At 34.1% G+C, this 21,758-nt stretch overlaps 3 protein-coding genes across 4 annotated transcripts; 2 read left to right on the top strand and 1 right to left on the bottom strand.

Moving 5' to 3' along the window:
* Positions 1-1,557: 1,557 nt before the first annotated feature.
* On the bottom strand, positions 1,558-10,625 carry LOC130624111 (transient receptor potential cation channel subfamily A member 1-like). 2 transcript variants are annotated; one of them, XM_057439679.1, is made up of 8 exons: positions 10,291-10,625; positions 6,885-7,578; positions 6,497-6,658; positions 5,840-6,075; positions 5,206-5,472; positions 3,861-4,212; positions 2,720-3,195; positions 1,558-2,480 (listed from the first exon to the last, which is right to left on the bottom strand). In XM_057439679.1, the coding sequence occupies exons 2-8, from the start codon at positions 7,564-7,566 to the stop codon at positions 2,025-2,027; spliced, it is 2,631 nt and encodes an 876-aa protein (XP_057295662.1). In that variant the 5' UTR covers positions 7,567-7,578; positions 10,291-10,625; the 3' UTR covers positions 1,558-2,024. The 2 variants fall into 2 exon arrangements, with proteins under 2 accessions (XP_057295662.1, XP_057295661.1); XM_057439678.1 differs by lacking the exon at positions 10,291-10,625 and having other exon boundaries at positions 6,885-8,070.
* Positions 10,626-10,806: 181 nt separating this feature from the next.
* On the top strand, positions 10,807-19,099 carry LOC130624115 (testis-expressed protein 9-like). Its single transcript, XM_057439684.1, has 13 exons — positions 10,807-11,027; positions 11,514-11,577; positions 12,411-12,478; positions 13,407-13,533; positions 14,593-14,654; positions 14,732-14,916; positions 15,972-16,054; positions 16,388-16,474; positions 16,597-16,683; positions 16,802-16,866; positions 16,987-17,056; positions 17,228-17,362; positions 17,586-19,099. Exons 1-13 carry the CDS (start codon positions 10,957-10,959, stop codon positions 17,658-17,660), a joined length of 1,179 nt encoding a protein of 392 aa, XP_057295667.1. The 5' UTR covers positions 10,807-10,956; the 3' UTR covers positions 17,661-19,099.
* An 8-nt stretch (positions 19,100-19,107) lies between these two features.
* On the top strand, positions 19,108-21,475 carry LOC130624116 (ADP-ribosylation factor-like protein 6-interacting protein 4). Its single transcript, XM_057439685.1, has 4 exons — positions 19,108-19,556; positions 19,762-19,848; positions 20,350-20,419; positions 20,786-21,475. Exons 1-4 carry the CDS (start codon positions 19,111-19,113, stop codon positions 20,843-20,845), a joined length of 663 nt encoding a protein of 220 aa, XP_057295668.1. The 5' UTR covers positions 19,108-19,110; the 3' UTR covers positions 20,846-21,475.
* The last annotated feature ends 283 nt before the right edge of the window (positions 21,476-21,758 follow it).

The raw sequence follows: 21,758 nt of genomic DNA, 5'->3' as shown, positions 1-21,758 counted from the left end.
GTTTCTCTGAACATACCAAGGATTAAAAATCTAAATCAACTATGTGATGCCGACAAGGAGACTTGTTGTCCAACCTCGTCCCAGGGCTTGTTAAGTATTTTTATATGCGTCCTAGGGACGAGATTCTAATCAAATAAGAAATGTCAAATAAGGTGTGGCAAAGGGGTTACTGTACAGCAAAGAGGAGTAGAACTACAAAAGTCAAGTGACCACTTTCTAGTCCTTAATTAAAGGTGACGTTACACAGGGACTTAAAAACTACGAATCATATAATTCTTATAGAATTATCGAATCGTCGAGTTCTAGAGATCAAAGTAAAAGAAGTCCAGTGAAAAGAAAAAAGCTAGTGAATGATGGCGTCATTATTTTAGAGTGATACAGTTTCTGTAAAATGAGTGGAATTTTCTCGCTTAAACCGGCAAATAAACAGTCTTTGGGTGAAGTTACAACTTGCTATCCAAAAGTTTAAGTTCTATAGAAATAGAAGTAAGAATAAATAAAATATATTGTGGCTGAGATTGCCCTGACTAGAACTGGGAAATTTCGCGAATGACTAAATAAAATATATTGTGGCTGAGATTGCCCTGACTAGAACTGGAAAATTTCGCGGATGACTAAATAAAATATATTGTGGCTGAGATTGCCCGGACTAGAACTGGAAATTTCGCGGATGACTTAATAAAATATATTGTGGCTGAGATAGCCCTTACTAGAACTGGAAAATTTCGCGGATGACTAAATAAAATATATTGTGGCTGAGATAGCCCTTACTAGAACTGGAAAATTTCGCGGATGACTAAATAAAATATATTGTGGCTGAGATTGCCCTGACTAGAACTGGAAAATTTCGCGGATGACTAAATAAAATATATTGTGGCTGAGATAGCCCTTACTAGAACTGGAAAATTTCGCGGATGACTAAATAAAATATATTGTGGCTGAGATTGCCCTGACTAGAACTGGAAAACTTCGCGGATGACTAAATAAAATATATTGTGGCTGAGATAGCCCTTACTAGAACTGGAAAATTTCGCGGATGACTAAATAAAATATATTGTGGCTGAGATTGCCCTTACTAGAACTGAAAAATTTCGCGGATGACAGAGTTAAAATTTTTGCGGATTTGGGCCAAAATAACTAAGTGTATATACAAGGACTTCATTCTGACTTCATCGGCTACCTAAGACAGTAATATAAGGTATTCCAGTTTTTCAATCAATGGTGATTATTTAAAAGTTGCCTAAATTGTTAATGCCATGAATATTAGGACGCTATTGATTGGACAATTCCTGGGCTCCATTTAACCATATAAGAACTGTGAAATAACGTGCACGTTCGGGTGTTGCAAAAAAATTAAAATGCTAATTCTGGAAAGTTATTGTTCTTTACAGAATTTCTCTGTACAGCTAAAACAATTTGGCGCCATTTAGGATAGTTTTATCATCAACTTTTGTATTTATATTCATTGCTTCGTGTATAATACACATGGCTTCCTAGCCGTTGTTCTGAAAACTTAAACCTTTTATTTTGACTTCTGGATAAATAAAGAATTGTGAATTCTCAATGTATTGTGAATTCAAAATATATTAGTTTGTTAAAAATTATAAATATATATACAAAATAAAATAACAAAATATATTAATACTAGTTGTTAGCCCGTGGAAAATCCACGGCTTTGCCCGTCCTTTTTATACCGGATTGCGTGCGTCTCGCTACCTGCGCAGCAAAGCTATTATTTTGCGTGACGGACAGACAGTCGTATACGGGTATTATAATATAGACTAGTCGTTAACCCGTGGAAAAATCCACGGGGTCGCCCGTCCTTTATGTTTACCCATCGCAACAACGTGGACAAAAATATATCGCATTTGGTATTGGTGCGCATTTTAAAAATTTCGTGTTTCCGTTACGGGACGCGGCTCTCGCGAACAGACAGACGGAATACGGTTATTATTAAACCAGGGTCACGAATCCTAAAAACCTAAAATTGAGAAATAAATTCGATTTCTAAAACTAAGTTAATGTTACGAAACATCAGTGTCGTCAGTGTCGTCGTTTTGGCGTGTCGACGGGGAAATACGATAATCTACAGACCGTGTAAACATTTCGGGCTTTAAGTCGAATATGGATGGTAAAGTAGTGAATTTATTAGCACCATCTACTTCATCTTGGTCTGCAATTTTGTCTTTATTTACCAAATACTGAACTAAATTAGTTAACTCGTCTATTTTTTTATGCATCGACTTCATATCCTTCTCGTGTTTACTCAACGCTCCCTTCAATCGCTCGTTGAATTCGTCGCCTAAAGAAACACTACTTCCCGTGTTATTGTGGTTATTGCCGCCATTATTGTTACCCTCCATGGCACTCCACCGTTCGTCCAAATTTTCTTTTATTTCGTCCACAACTTCTTTAATTTGTATGGTCATTTTTTCAAGCTCGCCACTTTCGTCATTATCGTCATCATCGTAATATACTTGCTAAAAATAAAATAAAATAAAATATACTTTTCGTGACAAAATATATATTTTGTGACAAAAAATCAGGTAAGTCAAGGTTTGGACTTACGAATCACCTTAAACAGTAGTATAACGACTCCCCTTTAAAAATTTTTCTCGCTGCAAATTCAATAATCACAGTGCAATACTGGTGTAAAAGATCTAGAACTTGGATCAATTTAAAACAAAAGCTTGATTTGTATATTTAAAAATAGGCCCACCTGTGGAGCGCACTGGCCTTGTATAAACATACGGAACCGGTCTCTGGTTTTCCTCGAGAGCCCGATTTGATAGGTATCGATGGCTATAGCTCTTTGCATAAGTGCGTTGGCTTTAGCGTTGTCGTACACTCGCTGAAACGTATCAGACATCAAGGCGATAAATAAATTTAAAAGTAAGATGCCAGACAAAGCTGTGTAAGATCCGATGAGGACTTGAGCCATGACTTTATCTATCGTTATTAAGGCTGGATAGTCGTAGTCTCCAACCACGGTTACTAACCAGACGGAATATATCAAGTCATTGACTTCCTTCCAACCAGAGGACGACTGACCACGAGCTACCATTTTTGATGCGTGGTCTTTTCCACCAAACAACATCCAAAACGCCATGAGGTATGGTATGAAGAACTCCATAAATAAAAAACAAAACTTCAACGTGTCTTCCAAGATATTCCCCAGCATGACAATAAAGGGACCTGAATGAACAAAGGATTAAAATTACAATCTCGGACAATATATTTAAAAAATTGTTCTTAATTCTCTCACCATTCTTAATTCCCAACATTTCGTTCAGAACTTATTTCAGAAAAACACTGTGAACCTCACGAGATAACTCTTCATTCTAATGGCGCCCGATTCCAACCGAGGATGAAACAGTATGTAGCAAAATTTACTTTGACTTCGCGCGGCAATTTTCGCGCAGGTTGCCGTGTGAAAAAAGGCTATTTTGTTGGAATGAACGAAAGGTTAATTATTCCTATATTCTATACATCTAAATTGGATGGTGCAGTATAAAACCTGGAATTATCGTGATGTCATGTTTTCCAATATTTACTACAATATTTACTCTCCTCCAATTATATATCTTTTTTGGAAAATTTGCCTGAGACTCAATTTATCAAAATTTTTACAAGTTTTTCATGAATTTAAGCCCACGACCTCTTTTCACCGTGCGACTTCAAGCTAACTGGATTAAAAAAAAACCCAACGCACAGTTCCTTACGACATGTGTAAGTAAAATGCTTGAAGTGTTGTTCCATTTGCATTTTGATATTATTGCGGAGTTGGATCTTGCTGTTCGCGACATAACCAAAGACACCTATTTAATTTTTAAGCTTAAATCAACAAAAACAAAACTCACCCAACGCTTGGTAGGCGCGAATTATCTTCATAAGACGTAACCAAATGACGATCAATGAAGTCGCTAGTATCTTCTTGTGGTGTCCACTCGCTCTGGCGTCACCCGTCAACGCAAAAATGCGTGCGACAATACCAGTGACGATCCAAATGTAAGTGACCCAATCTAACATGTTCCACATGTCGGCGAAATATCTGACTTCCGATTCCTTGATACGATCAAGTTCTTGAAGAATGTATTTTTTTTCTTCAGGCCACCTCGGATGGCAGTATTTAAGGTCCTTCTGCATTTCAGCACTTCTCCACTCTCCCCACCTGTGATGCTGTCGCACAGAACACCTCCATTCGTAAATCTCCTGCAATAATATCGATAAGAGTTTTTAACAAAGATTTAAAGTCAAAGACCTTACTTTAAAAATCTAAGCCGTCTATAAAATGTCAAGTTTTGAAATGTTTATAAAAATCCCACCAAAATCCACTTTTATATTCATCCCTATTGATATAATATACGGAAGCAGCATACCGAAAAAGAAGGACCCCGGACCCAGATATGCCCAACTGTCTATTATGGTTTAAATGGTTATCTAGTTTTTATCTGACATTCACCTATAATAGGTGAATGTCAGATATGTAGTTAATTTTTCATCGAAAACGTCATTTTTTTCCGTTTTGTTTTAGCATAACCTCTCCCATAAATCATCAATCCTTTATTCTCTCGATTTAACTCTGGCATCAAAAGAAACCGAAATACGAAACCCCCTATAAAGGACCCGTGTAAAAAGTCAAAACTTTCCAGGATGTTTATTTTAGTTTTGAAGAAAAAATGAAATACTTTGGTAAAAACCTGGAACCACAGAAATTTTGATCGTTCCAATTACTATTTATTATTGTTTTTAAACCCCAAGTATTTTTTACTTGCGATTTTTTTGTTGTGAATTAAATAAGCACCGATGGTGCATTGCATTTTTTTATATGAAATATTTAAGTTTGTCAAAAGTTTGTCGTTTAATTTTTCTTTTGTGAAGCGCGTTCCTTCAAAACTTGAAATAATGCATCCATTATATTTTAAACTAGCACTCCTTCAAAACTTGAAAGGAATGTATTCTATACATTTTTACCATTTTAAACAACTGTTTTCAAACTTTATTCTTTCTTCTGTATCTAAGATATTGGAATCACATAAAAAAAATTTCTATTTTGAAATTATATTACAGGAAAGCACTTTTGTTTATATATGACGAATTAAAATAGATTTAGGAGCTGCTACATGAAACCCCGGGACATATAGACATTCAAGTCTATTGGCTTTTTATTCTACAATTGTAAGTATACACCTTAAAACCATTTACCTGTGCAATAAAATACAAAGTCAGCAACACAGCCGACGACTCCAGCAACACTCTCCACCATTTGTCTTTTAAATCTCCCTTCGTATACTCTGATGTACCATCATAAGGTAACGTCAAACCAACCGCTGACCAAATTAAGATAAATAAAAGTTGGATCAATAACTGTGCAAAGTGACGCATACGTGCAAAACTATTCCACTTGACTGTTAACAGCTGTCGAAACACTGGATGTAACAGCAAATTCATTTGTTTATTTTGCAGAACAGCCTGTAACAACAACGAGAAGAGTATCAGCAAGAGTGTAGGAATCACAAGTGGTAGATTACTAAGTATGCAAATTCATAATAAACAAAATCAATATAGAGAATGTCTGATACAAAGTTTTGAATTTTTACTGCCTTTCTCACTAACCCTCATCAGGCACAGATATCATTAACATGTGGGTATAGTTTCAAAAAGAAGCTACCGTCAAATATGTTCCGCAAAATCATAAATTTAATAGAACCTTTAAGTACAGTGTTTATAACTACAATTTCAAAAAAATCAGTATTAAAATTCCCTCCAAAAAATTAAAAAAACAAGCCTTGATATCTATACTTAGAGTGACACAAATCAATAAATCAATAAAATAAACCTGCATTGGTGTCTTGGCAAGAACAGAACTATTTCCAGGTTGTGTTGGTTCTAACAAATTTAAGTAGAAGTACTGCTTTCTGTTGGGTCTGTCAGTTTTGTGAAAGCAACTAAGTGCTTTCTTTGCAACTGGTGGCATTTTATCCACCATTAAAGTAAGGGCAGATAAGCCACTGCTGTCAACAACACCCACATCAACATTGATCTCCACCAGGAACAAAGCAGTTTCTGAACGATCTACACAAAATAGATGAGTGTTACTAAAAACCATCATTGACTTGATTATGCTGCAAATGGTAAATTTTAAAAAGTTTCAAATCTAAATATTTCTTTTTCCATTTCCTGAAAAAAAAACTTGCTCAAGCGAAGATAGAACTAGCTTAAAATCACAACCGCAGAAGGAAAGTAATGTCAAAGACAACCATATTGTAACTTTCAGAATAATAAGTAATAAAAACTAAACTATTCTTACGTTTTTGAAGAAAACTATTAAGTAACTGTGGCCTCACAATAACGAGAAAAGTAAAACCACAAAAACAATAACAATAACTAACAATAACAACAGCATAAATAAAAAACAGAATGTACCAACAACAACAACAACAACACAACTAAACGTCCGGTAGGAATAAAAAATATATTAAAGCTAATTGTCAACCTAACTCAGCTGCAACCTGCAATGGAGTTCGACTTTTACTATCACGTACTTCCATGTCACAATTGAGTTTCCATAACATGCGCAGTGAATCTACTGCATCATTTTTTGCAGCATAATGGACAGGTGTTTGGTCTTCTCCATATGTTCTTGCCTTTTCATTAGCTTAAAAATAACAAGATAATACCAAACATGATAATCACATAAACTTTGCTACATCAAACAACTATATTGGTTATATAGCATTATCAAATAGTCTCTAGTAAAACAAAGTTGCCTAAACACCTTTTAAAGGTTGTTTAAAGCCAGCTATCTTAAATCTAAATGATATTACTAGAAATTTATTTTTTACTTTACACAGTTACATTAGAAGCATTTTAAAATGGTATACCTCCATTATCTATTAAGAATTTAACCATTTGAGGGTAATTGACTGCTGCAGCAATGTGCAATGGAGTCCTTCCATATTTGTCTGTTTGATTAATATTACCATTATGTGCTAACAAAAAGGTACCAACATCAATGTGCCATGTTCGAGCTACTTCATGGAAAATAGTTTGGCCATACTTGTCTGCCATGTTTATATCAGCTCCATTGGTTAATAAACTTTCTATAAAATCTAAATCTAACTCATCTGATTCGTTCTTACTACGAGCCAATTTGGAAAAATATATCAATAATGCTTTATTGCTCGACTTTGACAAATTTCTGTGTTCAAAAGTTTGCCTTCTAATATGGCTAACGTCCTCATCTTCATCAGAGTCCTCCTCTTCCGAAGCTATTCCATTTAATGTTGAATTTAAATTCTCGTAAAACTGTTGGTTATTCATTTTTTGAGCATTCAACTTTATAGTTTGGCACCTTCTTTTTGTTATGAAATTTCGCCATTTGGACACAGTTTTTATTTGAGAGAAAATTGAATTCCACTCTTCTAAACTTTTAGATTTCTTGCGTTTATCTTCTTTGTATTCAGACATTGCAATGTCATCAATATGAGTATAATATCTATTCTTAATACCTTCGTTTTGATGATTAACAGGATTTGGGAAAACTTTCCCTGATTTTTTCAGCATAATTTACATTCACTAGAATAAGATATATAAGTGCAAATTATGATACAGTAATAACAACACACAGTGTTTTTTTCCAATTGATATATCCCTGATGAACCAAGAAATAGCTGGAAAAAAGCAGTCTTGGTACCAAATAATTTAAAGAAACATAGATAGATAGATAGATAGATGTGCATATTTTACATGGCTAGCCTCACAAATATCGAGGGATATACCCTGTCTATTATTTCCAGGAGGGGCCATGGCGTAGATGGAGAGTCCTAGAGTATTTAATGCTCATTTTAAGCTACGCAGACCCAATTAGAGCCCGCGCTCTACTAGACAACTCCCGGCAACATCCAACGGCCCACACAGTGTGCCATCTTCCCAATTTCCCTCACATGGCTTGGGTTAACCCGGGGCTATGGTAACATTCACTCGCCCATGTTGAATCGCCGTCAAGAGGAATCGAACTCCGGTCTCCCGCACAGAGTACGAGAGCTATAACCACTAATCTACGGCGCCACTATTACACAGAAGCTATTGTAAAAGTGCCTGTACTTCCAGAATCTTAAAACTTTGTTTTGCATATGATACGCATTAAGGTTTCTGCCATGTGTTGGTGGGTTTAAGAAAGAAACGTCAAATTGAAGTTCCCTGTGGCAACTTATGGACACTGCCCTAAGTAACAACTTTGAGCTTTTGTGTGATGGACCTCAGAGTTACTTTAAGAAACCAAATTTGAAAAATTTATATATATATAATTCTTTCTTTTTATTCTGTATATAATTAATTTCAGATTAATCTGGTGATCATCTGTAAAATTAATCCCGGCAGCAAAATTACCTTAAAGTAAGCTTCCTTCTTTTTGGTCTTAAACAAACTTCTGCATATACGGAACCATTCCAGAAAATACTTTTAATAATTTATAATACAATACAAGAAAACCTGAAGTGAGCAACAAAATACAAACCGTATATAGTGTTACTGTATCTAAAGAGCTGCTGACAATTTGGTTTCATGTGGATGAGTGGCTAGTTACAATGGTACAGTCTATGTACAGCAATGCTAGAAGTCGTGTCAGGATTAACGATTCACTTAGTGATGAATTTAGTGTAAATTTTGGTGTACATCAGGGTTCTGTACTTAGTCCTTTGCTGTTTGTTCTAGTCTTAAAAGCGCTGCCAATGGTGTTCAGAACAGGTTGTCCATGGGAGTTATTGTATGCAGATAATTTGGTTCTCATAGCAAAGTGGATGGAAGAATAAGTTGAAAGGTTGAGAAGTGGAAGAAAGGACTAGAAGGAAAAGGGTGAACACAGCAAAGTCTGAAGTCATGATTAGTAGCATTGGAGCCAAGTGTGACCTTGTAGCTGGAAAGTGGCCTTGTGGAGTTTGCAGAAAAGGGGCTGGTAGTTTTTGTCAGATTTGCAAGCATTGGGTACATAAGAAGTGCAGTAGTATTGGTGGAAGGTTAAGAGCTGACATTCAGTTTGTATGCAAGCGTTGCAAAGGTGAGATTATAGAGAATGAAGTATTTCCAGCTTCAATGATATACAACAGTGGCTCCTTAGAGATAGTTGAGAACTTCTGTTACTTAGGTGATATGTTGGGCAGTGAAGGGGGTGTTGGAAGAAGTGTTACTTGCAGGATAGGCTCTGCTTGGAAAAAGTTCAGAGAGTTACTTCCTTTGTTGACTAGCAGAGTCTTGTCAATTGAGTTAAAAGGTAGGTTGTATATGAGGCCTGTGTAAGAAGTGTTATGTTGTACGGCAGTGAGACATGGGCAGTGAAGCAGGAGATCTTGACCGTTTAGAAGGGAATGATATGAGAACGGTTAGGCGGATGTTTAACACCAGTCTGAGAGACAGAAAGAGTTCAGATGAGCTAAGAAGCAGGCTAAGTATCCGTAGAATTACAGATGTTATCCAGATAAGAAGATTGAATTGGTTGGGGCACTTGGAAAGAATGAAGGGGGATAATTGGGTAAGAAAGTGTACTTCTTGATAGTTCTTGTGGCAAACCCCGGAGGCAGACCAAGAAAGACTTGGCAGGAGGTTATAAGGACAGACTTGTTACAGAGGAAGTTGAGTTTAGATCTAACACAGTCTAGATCAGATTGGAAGAGGGTCATTAATGTACCCCGTCCAACCCATGCTAGCATGGAAAACGGATGTTAAGCCGAGAATGATGATGATGATGATGATGTCCGTTAACGAGAAATTGACTGTTACTGGGGGTAAAAAAAAAGAGATGAAAACTAACTTCACTATATTTTTATCATAGAGAGGGTAAAAGAGAATGAATTTGAAAAAAACCATAAAAATATCAACAAATATGATACCTAAAAAAGGCGGCTAAAAACATTTTTCTGACCCACATATATAACAACACAGTTTTTGTGTATGAAAAATATAATATTCCTTTTAGGCAAATCTTCATAAAAGTGTCAATTTAATAACTAAATATAATATTTAGTTGCTATGTAGGCTTTTTCATGAATTAATTCCATATTAATTTTCGTGCAAAGACAGTACAAAGTCAAAGAAATAGCATTCCGTTAACGTTAAGGGAGAATTAAGTTTATTGGCCAATTTATTGTTAGCTCACAGACACAAAACCTAATGTCTAATTGTCAATGGCCCTTAAGATTTTGTTGCATATGTGTAAAAATATTATAGGAGATTATGTTCCCCAAGGCTTAATATTAAGAACAAAGTATATCCTGAGAAATTAGAAAGACTAACCCCATAAAATAAGAATCACCACTGAGCTGCCCTCTGATCTGTCTGCAGGAGAAAACTCATATTTTCATAAATTATGCAATAAAGTGAAACTTGTAATCATCAAATTTTTTACAAAAAAATTTAATTGTTAAACATTAATAAAAATGTGGCTAGTTGCCTAAAAATCTAGACTAGTTTCGCATAAATAGATGCTTCAGTATAGCTCAGCTCAGCTCAACCACCATCACACGTAAAGAAAAGAGCATCTGTTTGTTATGACAACGTTGGGAAATGCTTTGATTTCATACAATAAAACAACATGATGGAGAGCTTATGTTTCTGCAGAATATACGGAACCGATTTTTTAAAACAAAATAATTGTGGGTGGTTTTTACATATCATCCTAAATTTTAATACTGTAAAGATGTTTAAGCTGTTTTATCATTTTTTCTCATTCAAATTATTTGACCTTTGATGATAAATTAACATTTTGTTTGGTATTCTCTGTAATAAATGAAGGGAAAAATTCGCTAATGCAATTAACAGGATTAAAATATATGAAAACCGTGTTATCGTCTGGACGCACTCTCTCCTTATCCACACCGCCAGAATCAAACAAGAAGAGAATCTGACATAACAACACAACTAACTAAATCTCTTTGAAATCCGTCTGAAAAAGAAATCATAATGAATAGACCCCCCTCTGGAAGAAGAAGCAACAATGCAACGAAACTACTTTATAAGGAGCAAGAATTTAAGTAGGCAATGTCGTTATTTGGCTAGCTAGCGATCTGCGAGATATCTCCTATAGCTACAATCTAATATTGTGCAATAAGTTTGAGAGTAATAAAAGGTGTAGCTACCAAACTGCATTTAGCACACTGAATTTAACTACTTTCATTTTTTAGCCAGAGGTAGCCAAGTAGCTAGCCGGATAGCTACAACTCAAACATAAACATAAATAATAAGCTAGGATAGAGAGCTCTTATAGCAAACTGAGTAGTAATAGCTATAAGGCTATCTGGTTTTTGAATGCTCCCTCACAATCTTCGTTTCTAGCGAAAATCCTAAAATTAGTGCGTTTAAGGTTTGTACATGGCTGGAAAATGTGACTATATATTTATGTTAATGTGTAAAAACATACAGAAAAACCAAATTTGTTAGTGACAGACTTGAATCTGTGGCATAGTGTGTAGAGAGTTAATATATTATAAATATGTACAAATGGCTTTATTTATATCTAGAGAACTTAATGCTGCATTAGAAGAGAAGACTGCAAGTTTAATAACAGAAGCAGAGCTAGTGTTGGTAAATATGATATTATACATCTCTGTGAGCAAATCTGAAACACTATATCTTAATATTTATGTTTCTTGGTAGTACAATCTAAAAATCTTGGTAGTAAACTAAAGATTTTGTTGTATAAAAGGGCAGTAGACGTATAATACAAAACTGAAAAACAAAATACTGGGTATGCTAGGATATAACTGAAAATTTTTTAATAGTGAGATTTTATACTTGAATTCTAATTTTTGGAGTAATATACCGGGATATACTGATACAGGTTGTGTTGAACATTTTCAAATTGGCATATGAGGCAATATTTTTTGTTTTTAATCTTCTAAGCACTATTATCAGACCTTTTAATTCATGTTGACACTCTCCAATTGGCAAGACACTGATGTGTTAAAAAAAAGTTCTTGATTTATGTCAGCTAATATTTGCTGACATATTTTTATTTCTTGGATGTAACCTAAACCGTATATATAAAAAAGTTTTGTTCTCATATTCTGTTTAAATTTAACTGTTTTTTGTGTGTATAGAGGAGAGCAGAACATATGCGTTGCCACATAAAACACAAGATTGCCAACGTGAAGCAGGCAACTAGTCTTTCTCATAGGCAATTATTTGCAGACATGCGTGTAGTCAATGTGGAGTTCCAAACATGGTTAAGGTTTACTTTAAAGTAAACATGTTTTTATACGTAATTTATTGATCAATAAAAAGGATCCAAGAATTTTCAGCTGGTTCACATCCAGAAATTTGTTGTGAATCTACTAAAATAAGGGATTATTTCAATATAAAATTTATCGTTATTTTAGTTTGTATGTTGACTGTAACAGTGCTTTTTTTGTTTTTAGCGTGGGCAAGATAGCCTGTTTAGTGACGTTGATGCCACTAGCGGTAAGATTAACCAAAATGATATAAGGTATGGGTTATTGTGGTAAAAAAATAATATTGTGAAGTCATGATACTTTGTTATTTTTAGTTTATTTTGTTGAAATGTTCTTATGCGTACCAGACCCCTTACACACTATTCTATTTTGAAAAAAAAAATAAAAAAGGAAAAATAAATTTACACTGTGTTAAATAAATTACAAATAAAATAAAACTATTTTCTCTATAATATATTACCTGTATGCGTCTGTCCGTTACGCAAAATGGTAACCGCAGTAGCGAGACGCACGAAATACGGCTAATAAAGGACAGGCGAACCCATGGATTTATCCAAGGGTTAACAACTAGTTTTATCAAAACTAACCCTAAATTTGAAAAAAAGTTTAAAGCAAGTAATTTTTGACATTAATTTTCAAATAAAATTTTTTAATTTTTCGTCTTTAGCTTTTTTTTAAATATTTTCAGAATGCAGCAAATGAACTTGCAATTACATAACAAGTATTACATCAAACTTTTAGGACATTAAAGAGATCTCAAGGTTAAAAATTATCCTTAAATGTTAGTAGACCTATAGAAACCCACAAAAGTTTATTACAAACTAGATCCCAAGTTATTGGGTCAAAAAATATAGAGACCTGGAACAAGCAAACAGTGTTGTTTTGGCCTTTATGTTAATTAATTCACCTCAATTATATCTATACATTTGATAAAGTTTGAATGCATATTCAAAGTTACTGACAACAAAAAATATGTTTTTTCACCTCAGATCCAGATAAAAACTCTAGAATTAAACTGTTTTTAGGAAAAAAAAGTTGTGTACCATATTTTATCTCTTTCTTGAGATTTGAATATTTGATATGGCGGATAAACCAAGTGTTTCTTTTAGTATAATAATTTTGGTAGGTCCAAAAAACAGGCCCTGTGGACTTACCAAGTTTTTTATAACTTGTTTTTTTCAGCACTTCACATAGAATGAGTACGTCTGCTTATAGCACTTTAGATGATACTGATGCACCTTTATTTTCTATTCAACCTGAACCTGTTACAAAAGCTGTAAAAGGAAAGGAGAAAGTTCAAAGTAAACAGGTGAGGGTGCAAACTGAACAAAAAAATTGACCAATGATTTTGTGTATAAACTGGTTTTCAACATCATTGGTTTGGTATTTACCAAAACTTAAAGACCCTGAATCAAACTATAGATGATTCTAAGAACCCTCAAATTAGACCAGGTGACCTTGAAGACGTTAGAGACTATTTGTTGTCTTTTGAGAAAGCTTCCAAAACTTATCATATTAGCTTTGCTTATAAAGAAAAATATTGACTATGCTTTTCCTTTACTGTTAAGAGTCAGGTTTTTAAAAAATTCTTTGAAGTTTCTTTATTCTGATATTAGTGCCATTTCTTAGTCATAAATACTGTTTTCTATTGAATCCAAGCTTTTGGCCTAAAATGTTTTATAAAACCAACTTCATAGCGCTCAAAAAATTGTGGAGATTAATGAAAGGCCCCTGAAGGCAATGTTTTTTTGTGTGCATGTGTCTGAAAATGAAGATTGAATTGTCCTGCACAATCTAAAAGGTTAGAAATACTTTTACAAGATGGAAACGAGAAAACTTTGAGTGAAGTATACAGAGATTTAATTTACTGGATGACCATGACACCAAATTTAATCCGTCTAAAAATTAATGCTTCAGATAAGGATTTATAGGGTTTTACAGGGAAAAAGCGTGAGTAAGAAACTTAAAGTTTATAAATCAATGGTGTTTTTTAAATCTAGGTGTAGTAAAGTTGGTCAAGCTATCCACTTTACTTTTTTTAACCTCTTTCAATCTTAAAAATGTGTTAACTATATTCCCAGAACATAAAGTGACAATTTTTTACCATGTTGCTGCAATAGCAAGAACTAATAAAAAGGATCTAATCAAATGTAGCTCATTTATTGTGAGATATCGCTAATTTTGTGTAATTTTTTTACAAAACGGTATCCTCAAGGGATCACCTCATCTTTTATATCCCTCAGCAACAGTTAATGCTCTGATGGCACTGTTCCTTCCACGTAATCATCTGTTTTGTACTCTCACTCTAAATCACATTTAGTATTCTGGATTAAAAATGATCTGCATTATTGTTATATGGTTCTTTTAGAGACCTCAGTCTGGACCGACTTTACCTAACAAGAAGGTTGAGAACGTGATAAAAAAGAAAAGGTACCACAAATTGCTGAGTTGACAGCAAAATACAAAGGTTATCTTGTTTACAATTATTCCACCATTACTGTTTGTAGGCCACAATCGTCAAAACCGACAACACGAAACAAATTGTTGGCCTCTCCAATTAACTTGATTGAAGAGCGTGCAACACTGGCTGATCGTATCAACACGTTGGAGTTGGAGGCAGCAGATGATGTGTATACACCTACTGGAATGAATGATGATGTTCTACCTGATGTTGCGAATGATATTGGCAGCGGTATGTAATGTAATCTTTATGATATTGTGCTGATTTTTTGTATAATAAAATTTCTCAATAAGATGCATTTTAAATATTTTTATGTATAAAAATTTCAATGTGATATTCAGGCCATTCCTTGAGACAAGTGCGATGGCACGCGCACTCGCCCGCACACTCGTAGAAAGATTTACGAGTGCTTTTTATTGCACTCATGAATTTTTTCTTTTTCTAAAATATTATAGAGCGATGAAAAAGGCTATTATGCTGATTACATAACATTCATTTCTTTGTGATTGATTTGTTTAAAAAGTATAGAGAACATTAAAGTCAGCCCCTTTCCTTCATGCCGACACTCTTATGCTCGGCTAGTGCATTACACTGAGACTCGAACGAAAGACGGAAGACCATTTGGAACCATGCCACAAGTCAGTCCTACCTTCATCGTCACAGAATACTGCGAGAAGAGTGCCCACCCCTGCAAGTTAAATATAACCAGAACATGGGAGAGGTTAGGTCTCCTGTACCTTAATACAGCTTTCGGACGAATGTTGTCGTGATGTAATACCAAAGAAAAACATGTTGAATAAAGTTTAAAAAATCTTTTTTAAAAGGGGAAAGAGAAATCAAGAATGTCTAGAAATATATTTAATGCCAAAAACATATAGCGAATCTGCCAACACATCATCGCGTTCAACAGTGTTTCAACCTTGCACTTTTGGTTAATACGTTTTACAAAATTTATTTCTATACAGCTTAAATAACATTGCGGTAAACAAAACGTTGCGGTAAACGAAAAATAGTTAAGTGTGAACCACACTTGCAAATATTAACATCGCACTTGTAAATTTTTAATTTCTTTCGCACACCATAGCACTCGTAATTTTTTTAGCGGGTGCTTTTTGTAGCTCTGGCATAGTTTTATTCAAGAAATGGCCTGGATATTTTTAAAGCTTAACTCGTTTTTATGCTCTTTTTAATTGTATTTGAAACATCTACAGAAAGTCGTCAGACTGTACGAAGGACTAATGTACGAAGGACTAGCGCGAGTAACAACTTATATTGTCTTTTTGTAGATGCTACTATAAGATTTCTGAAAGCCAAGTTACGTGTTATGCAGGAGGAATTGGACAACATTGCTGTAGAATGTAGAGAAAAGGTACCTCGTTTCAGTGCTTCCTAAGTTCGATACTCGTTCTTAACAGTATTGTTTGCGAAGCTGAGATGCAAGCAATTAAGTAAAAGTGATGCAAATCTTTCGGATTAATTTAGTTTTTGCATTTTTTCACCTAGCTTTTTCACCTTATTTCAACAATTCTCTCAACTTTACGATCATTTGCGACCTCTCCCTTCCCCCATCTTTATCTTGATTTAATGTCTAAGCCAGCATCGTGTGCCTTAAATTCATTTTTCAAGAAGAAATCATTCTGATTGTATTGTAATTAATTTCTAATGAAACTCTTCGAAACATCATACTTCCCACCAATTGTAGGCCAGCGTTATTTCGAAGCTCAAAAATACTATAAAAGAGAAGGAAGAAATAGAAATTAACTTAGTAAAGAAAAATGGAAACTTGCAGGTATATTTTATTCCTTCTGTTTTCCCTTACTCCCTGTTCTTTTCTAGTTTTTTTTATCAATTGTTGTTGTTGTTGTTGTTGTTGTTGTTTTAGTAAATTGTTTCATTTTTATTTATTTTCAGAGTATTATAGAGAAGCACAAGTCCTCGCAAGACGATGTTCGATCCAAAAACTCACACCTAGAGTCGGAAATTGCGTCCTTACGAAAGGTCAGTATCTATGTTAACAAAGCACCAAAAAATAGCAAAAGTGCTACCACGTGAACCTGGTCAAATCTGTCACTTTTTATAACATCGTTGCTGTATTGTTTTTTTGCAATCCTACTAGGAAGTGGACAAATTTAAACGCGAAAAGAAACAAAACTTAGCCAACAAGAACACACTAGAAGTTAGGTTGGTTTTTTTGTCTTCAATATGCTCTAATTTTAAAGCAACCCTAAAGCACCCTGTTGCATATTCACCCTCCAATAATTTATTATTTCCCATTTTGTTTATATGATTACTGTTTTTCAGATTGAACAGAGCGTTGGAAGATGTGGAAAAACATAAATCTGCTTTGCAGAAATCAAAAGAATCGTCAAAGGTAGGTTACTTGAAACACTTCGTTTTAAGCGCCGGTCTTATTATCTCAGAGTTTATAATTACGGGGGAAGGGCCACCATAATTTCACAATCTATGGGGCGATTCAGTACTCAAGAGGGGGTAGATTGCAGTAGGCATTATCTGAAAGCACAAACTTGTTACTCCTTTACAGGCTACCAACGAAACAGACCGCAAACGTTTGGAACAGTTGCAGCATGAAAACAAACGCTTGGAGAAACAAAAAAACGAATTATTGACAGCATTCAAGAAACAGTTGAAACTCATTGATATTTTGAAAAGACAAAAGGTACAGCCCTGTTGTTTTGATTTTTACTACAAAACTAAAACATGCTGCTCTGCCTAAGAAGACAATTTTTCCTTTCCATGTCAAGATTATGTCTTTTCCGTTAAAAATGTTTGTATAGGGCCTAGAGAAATCATATTTGAGGTGGATTTAAGAGTCGTTTTTAACGATTCCATTAAGTCATATTCGACTTTGCCTTGCTTTTAACAACTATGTTGTTTTTTAGATGCATATCGAAGCAGCGAAAATGTTAGAATTCTCAGAAGAGGAATTTATTCGTGCTTTGGATTGGGGAAAGTGAAAGATATGCTAAATTTACCGTAAACGCTTTAATAAACGCCCAGTAGCTATTAAACAGCCGTTGCTAATGAAAAAGGGGCGTTTAGTAAAAGTTTCCTTGTCAAGCAATCTGTTAGTGTTGAATTTATGATGAAAGTACAGGTCTGTCATGAATTGAATATGAACGCCCAGCCTTTATTTAACGCCTGTCTTCAATTAAGATCCCCCTAAATTCAAAAATTAAATAAACGCCCGGGTGTTTATTAGGGGATTTATGATACCACTTTGCTTTAATACATATAATAATACTCGTGTATATATAATTTATATATGTTTTATGTATTAAATATATTTTAGATGTTAATATATTCAACCATATATATATAGTGTAGATTTTTAACACAAGTTAAATTGAACGTTTTCACCAACCGCGAATCGTGGTGTATAGGAAGCAGCTCTCTAAGGCAAAAGAATGACAACAATAACAACATAACAACAACAATGGAAGACAACAATAACAAAAACAACATAAACAACAACAATAAAAGACAACAAAAATAACAACAACAACAATAAAAGACAACAAAACAACAACAACAACAACAATAAAGGACAACAAAACAACAACAACAACAATAAAAGACAACAATAACAATAACAACAATAACATTAAAAGACAACAACAACAGCAACAACAACAATGCAAGACAAAAACAATAACAACATAAACAGCAACAATAACAATACAAGACAACAAAAGCAGAAATAACAACAACATTAAAAGACAACAACAACAACAACAATAAAGGACAACAAAACAACAACAACAACAACAACAATAAAAGACAACAATAACAATAACAACAATAACATTAAAAGACAACAACAACAGCAACAACAACAATGCAAGACAAAAACAATAACAACATAAACAGCAACAATAACAATACAAGACAACAAAAGCAGAAATAACAACAACATTAAAAGACAACAATAACAACAACAATTTTTGTGTGATATGTGCGTTAGCTTAGCACCATTTAAAATTTTCAACTCAATTGTGTTTTATATGAAAAGAGAAATTGAAATAAGACGTTTTTCTTAAAATTGACTTCCGTAATTTTTAATTTGCAGTGATCCGTTTTCACGGATTGAACCCAAAGCTTCCCATGTGGTGATAATTTTCCATTTGAGTTGTGATGGACGGCACCTATTGTTTTTGTCATTCAGCACAAAAAAGTTTAAATGAAAATTAAGACATGAACTTCAAAATTTTGATTGAAGGATGATTTGGTGACTGTCAATCAAATTGTTTCTGTTCGTGTTTTATCTTTGTAACAAATTCTAATGAAGTTTCTAATTTTATTCTTTTACTTGTTTGCTTATATGAAAGGTTAACTAATGAGTTTACCCTATCTTTTTTCAACTTAGCATTATTTTTTTATATAAAAAAATTGTAAGGTTAACTGATAATGTATCGTTTGGAAGTGGAGAGGTTTGATCGTTCGCGGAAAAAAAGAAGTCGAAGCCAAAGTTCTTTAAATTCACCAGACCGAAAGAAATCACCTTCAAAAAAGAAAAGAAGACGCAGTAGATCATCTTCATCTTCATCATGTGAAAGAAGAAAGAAGAAAAAGAAGAAGGAGAGCGGGAAAATGAAAAAGAAGAATCATACATATTCAAGTGAGAGCACAGACAGTTCCGATAGTGAAAAAAAGACTAGAAAGAAGAAGAAGCAGAAGAGAAAGAAGAAGAACAAGAAGAAAAAAAGTCATAAAAAGGAAAAATCTCAGACAGATAAAGTTGCAACTACTCATGCGCAGTTATCGGATGCCACGAAGATTAAACAACCGACAATTCAAGCAACGCCCGTCATCAGTAATACGTCGTCGTCAGTGCCTAGTGTTCCAAAACGAAGGTATACTTGCTAATTTTTTGTTAAAGATATTCCATAATAACATTTAGACCAAAGATTGCCTAAAAGTTAAAACAATTTCATGATTAAAATTGGGATGGGACCAATTTTATTTTTTAAATCGATGAAAAATAAATTTCTTTTTTGAAAAAGCTAAATCTTGCAAAGAAGCATTGCTAGGTTCTTACAACTTTGTTCCTCTCCGCAGAGCAATGGTACCAATGACAAAAGAAGAATATGATAAACAACAGAGTATCGTGAGGAGGGTGTATGATCCTGACACTGGAAGAAATAGGTATGAACTGTTTAATGGGAGGAAAGAGAAGAGAGGTGTTAATGCGTGATAATTTGTAAATAGATGCAATATGAGAAAATTGAGTGGAGTTTTAATATTTCTTATATATTGTTATATTTGTTCTGCCGACTGTTTTTAAATTGTATTGTCTGTTATCTTGATACAGCATAATGAGAAGCTACTTCCATCCCCCATTTATTTTTTCAGTCTTTCTAGTTTTGATATCCTTCCTAATTGCACGTTAATTCGGTATCACAACAAATTTAATATCGAAAGGCTTTCCAGGGTAAACAGTATCACAAATTAACAAAAGTCATTTAGGTGAAGAAAAAGTTAGGACGTAAATAATTTGCTAATAGAAGTGCTACATTATCACCAAGTTAGCCCCAAAACCATTTCGCTTTATATTACATAGGTATTTAGGACCTCAAAAAACCTTAATGAAAACCTGTTGTCTGTTGTTTGACTAAATTTCACCATGCATGTTTTTTTTTGTGTTAGGCTTGTAAAAGGTGACGGTGAAATATTGGAAGAAATCGTCAGTTTAGCTAGACATAAAGAAATCAACAAGGTCTGTGTATTTGTGCTATAGCAGCATATGTTTTTGTTTGTTTGTTTGTTTGTTTATTTGGGTTTTTTTGTTGTTTATGTAAGAAACATGAACATTTTTTGCTCTTACGATGGTTCCCAAGCTGATTTTGTTCTTGTTTTTGTAGTTGATGCTAAAATTACCTTTTGTCTGCTTTCGCTTGAAGAAGCCCATATCATTGCCAATCATTATTTCACGTCTCCTCTTTCGCTTTCTTTTATTTTGCTTTGACTTTTTCTTCAGAAAAGGAAAATCTGCGTTTTTGTCCGTTTTTCCACTAGTGTATATGCACACACTTTTCAGCGTCGCCAAGTTTCAGTTGTAAACATACCTTGTGTATCATTTTAGATGTCAACAAAACAAGATGGACTTTCGTTTGCTGCTTCGATAGGTTTGCTGCGAAAATAAAGGTTTTGTGAAGTGAGAAATATACGCAAAGTGACCTTAGCCCTTGTAGGTTTGAAGAGAATTGAAAATGATAAATGGAGATTTACTGTGCTGAGAATACGCGGAAACGACGTAGACAGCTTTGAGGAAAAGTAACGATGGTTCTGTTGAAAGCTTCCTTCACCAAAAAATCCGTATACAAGTATGCCCGGCTTGTGAGCTTTGAATGATAACAATATACGAAGTAGCTGATAGCACGAGTTGCGAGAAAAATATTTGAAAGAATCACTTTAGACGTTGAACTGTGTCCAAAGAAACGAGTAATAAAGCCGAATAAAAAGTTAGGAGCAACAAAATTTATTAGTCAACAATATCCACCTTGTCTGTTTTGCTGAAAGCTAATTAAATCACACGTACAGAGTAGTGTGGTATGTTGGTATTACCATTTCGTCGTGGCGGTGGCGATGTTTCGGACATTTTTATCCTGCTGGATTTAATTTGCTAAAAATTGAGTATTTCACTGGATTTAAAATTATCTACTTTTTTAGCGCTGGATTAGCGTAAACAGAAATCTGATGATGTTATTGTCCTCTCTAAATTGTGAAAAATGGTTTAAAGTTAGTTAACTTAAATATTGTTTAATTAGTAAAATATTTATTGTGGCAATACAATGGCAGTAAGAATAAAAATACGTGTTTTATAATAATTATTATTTTGCCATTTTTTTACAACGTAAACACAAACACATCAAGTAAAGTGTTACGCAACTTGACAACGGGAAATAAAGAATTACAGGGAGGGAATATTTTCTCTTAATAATACGTCATAACTAAATTGCACGCAAAATTTCAACTGTAAAACCAAGTAGGATTCGAACCTACGTTGAGACATTTGAAGGTGTCCTGCTTTTCCACTAAGCTATTGGTGTTACAGT

Source organism: Hydractinia symbiolongicarpus, chromosome 13 (genome assembly GCF_029227915.1).
Source record: "Hydractinia symbiolongicarpus strain clone_291-10 chromosome 13, HSymV2.1, whole genome shotgun sequence".
Taxonomy (NCBI): Eukaryota; Metazoa; Cnidaria; class Hydrozoa; order Anthoathecata; family Hydractiniidae; genus Hydractinia; species Hydractinia symbiolongicarpus.
Note: the sequence above shows the minus strand (reverse complement) of the source record. Positions and strands in the feature narration are given on the sequence as shown.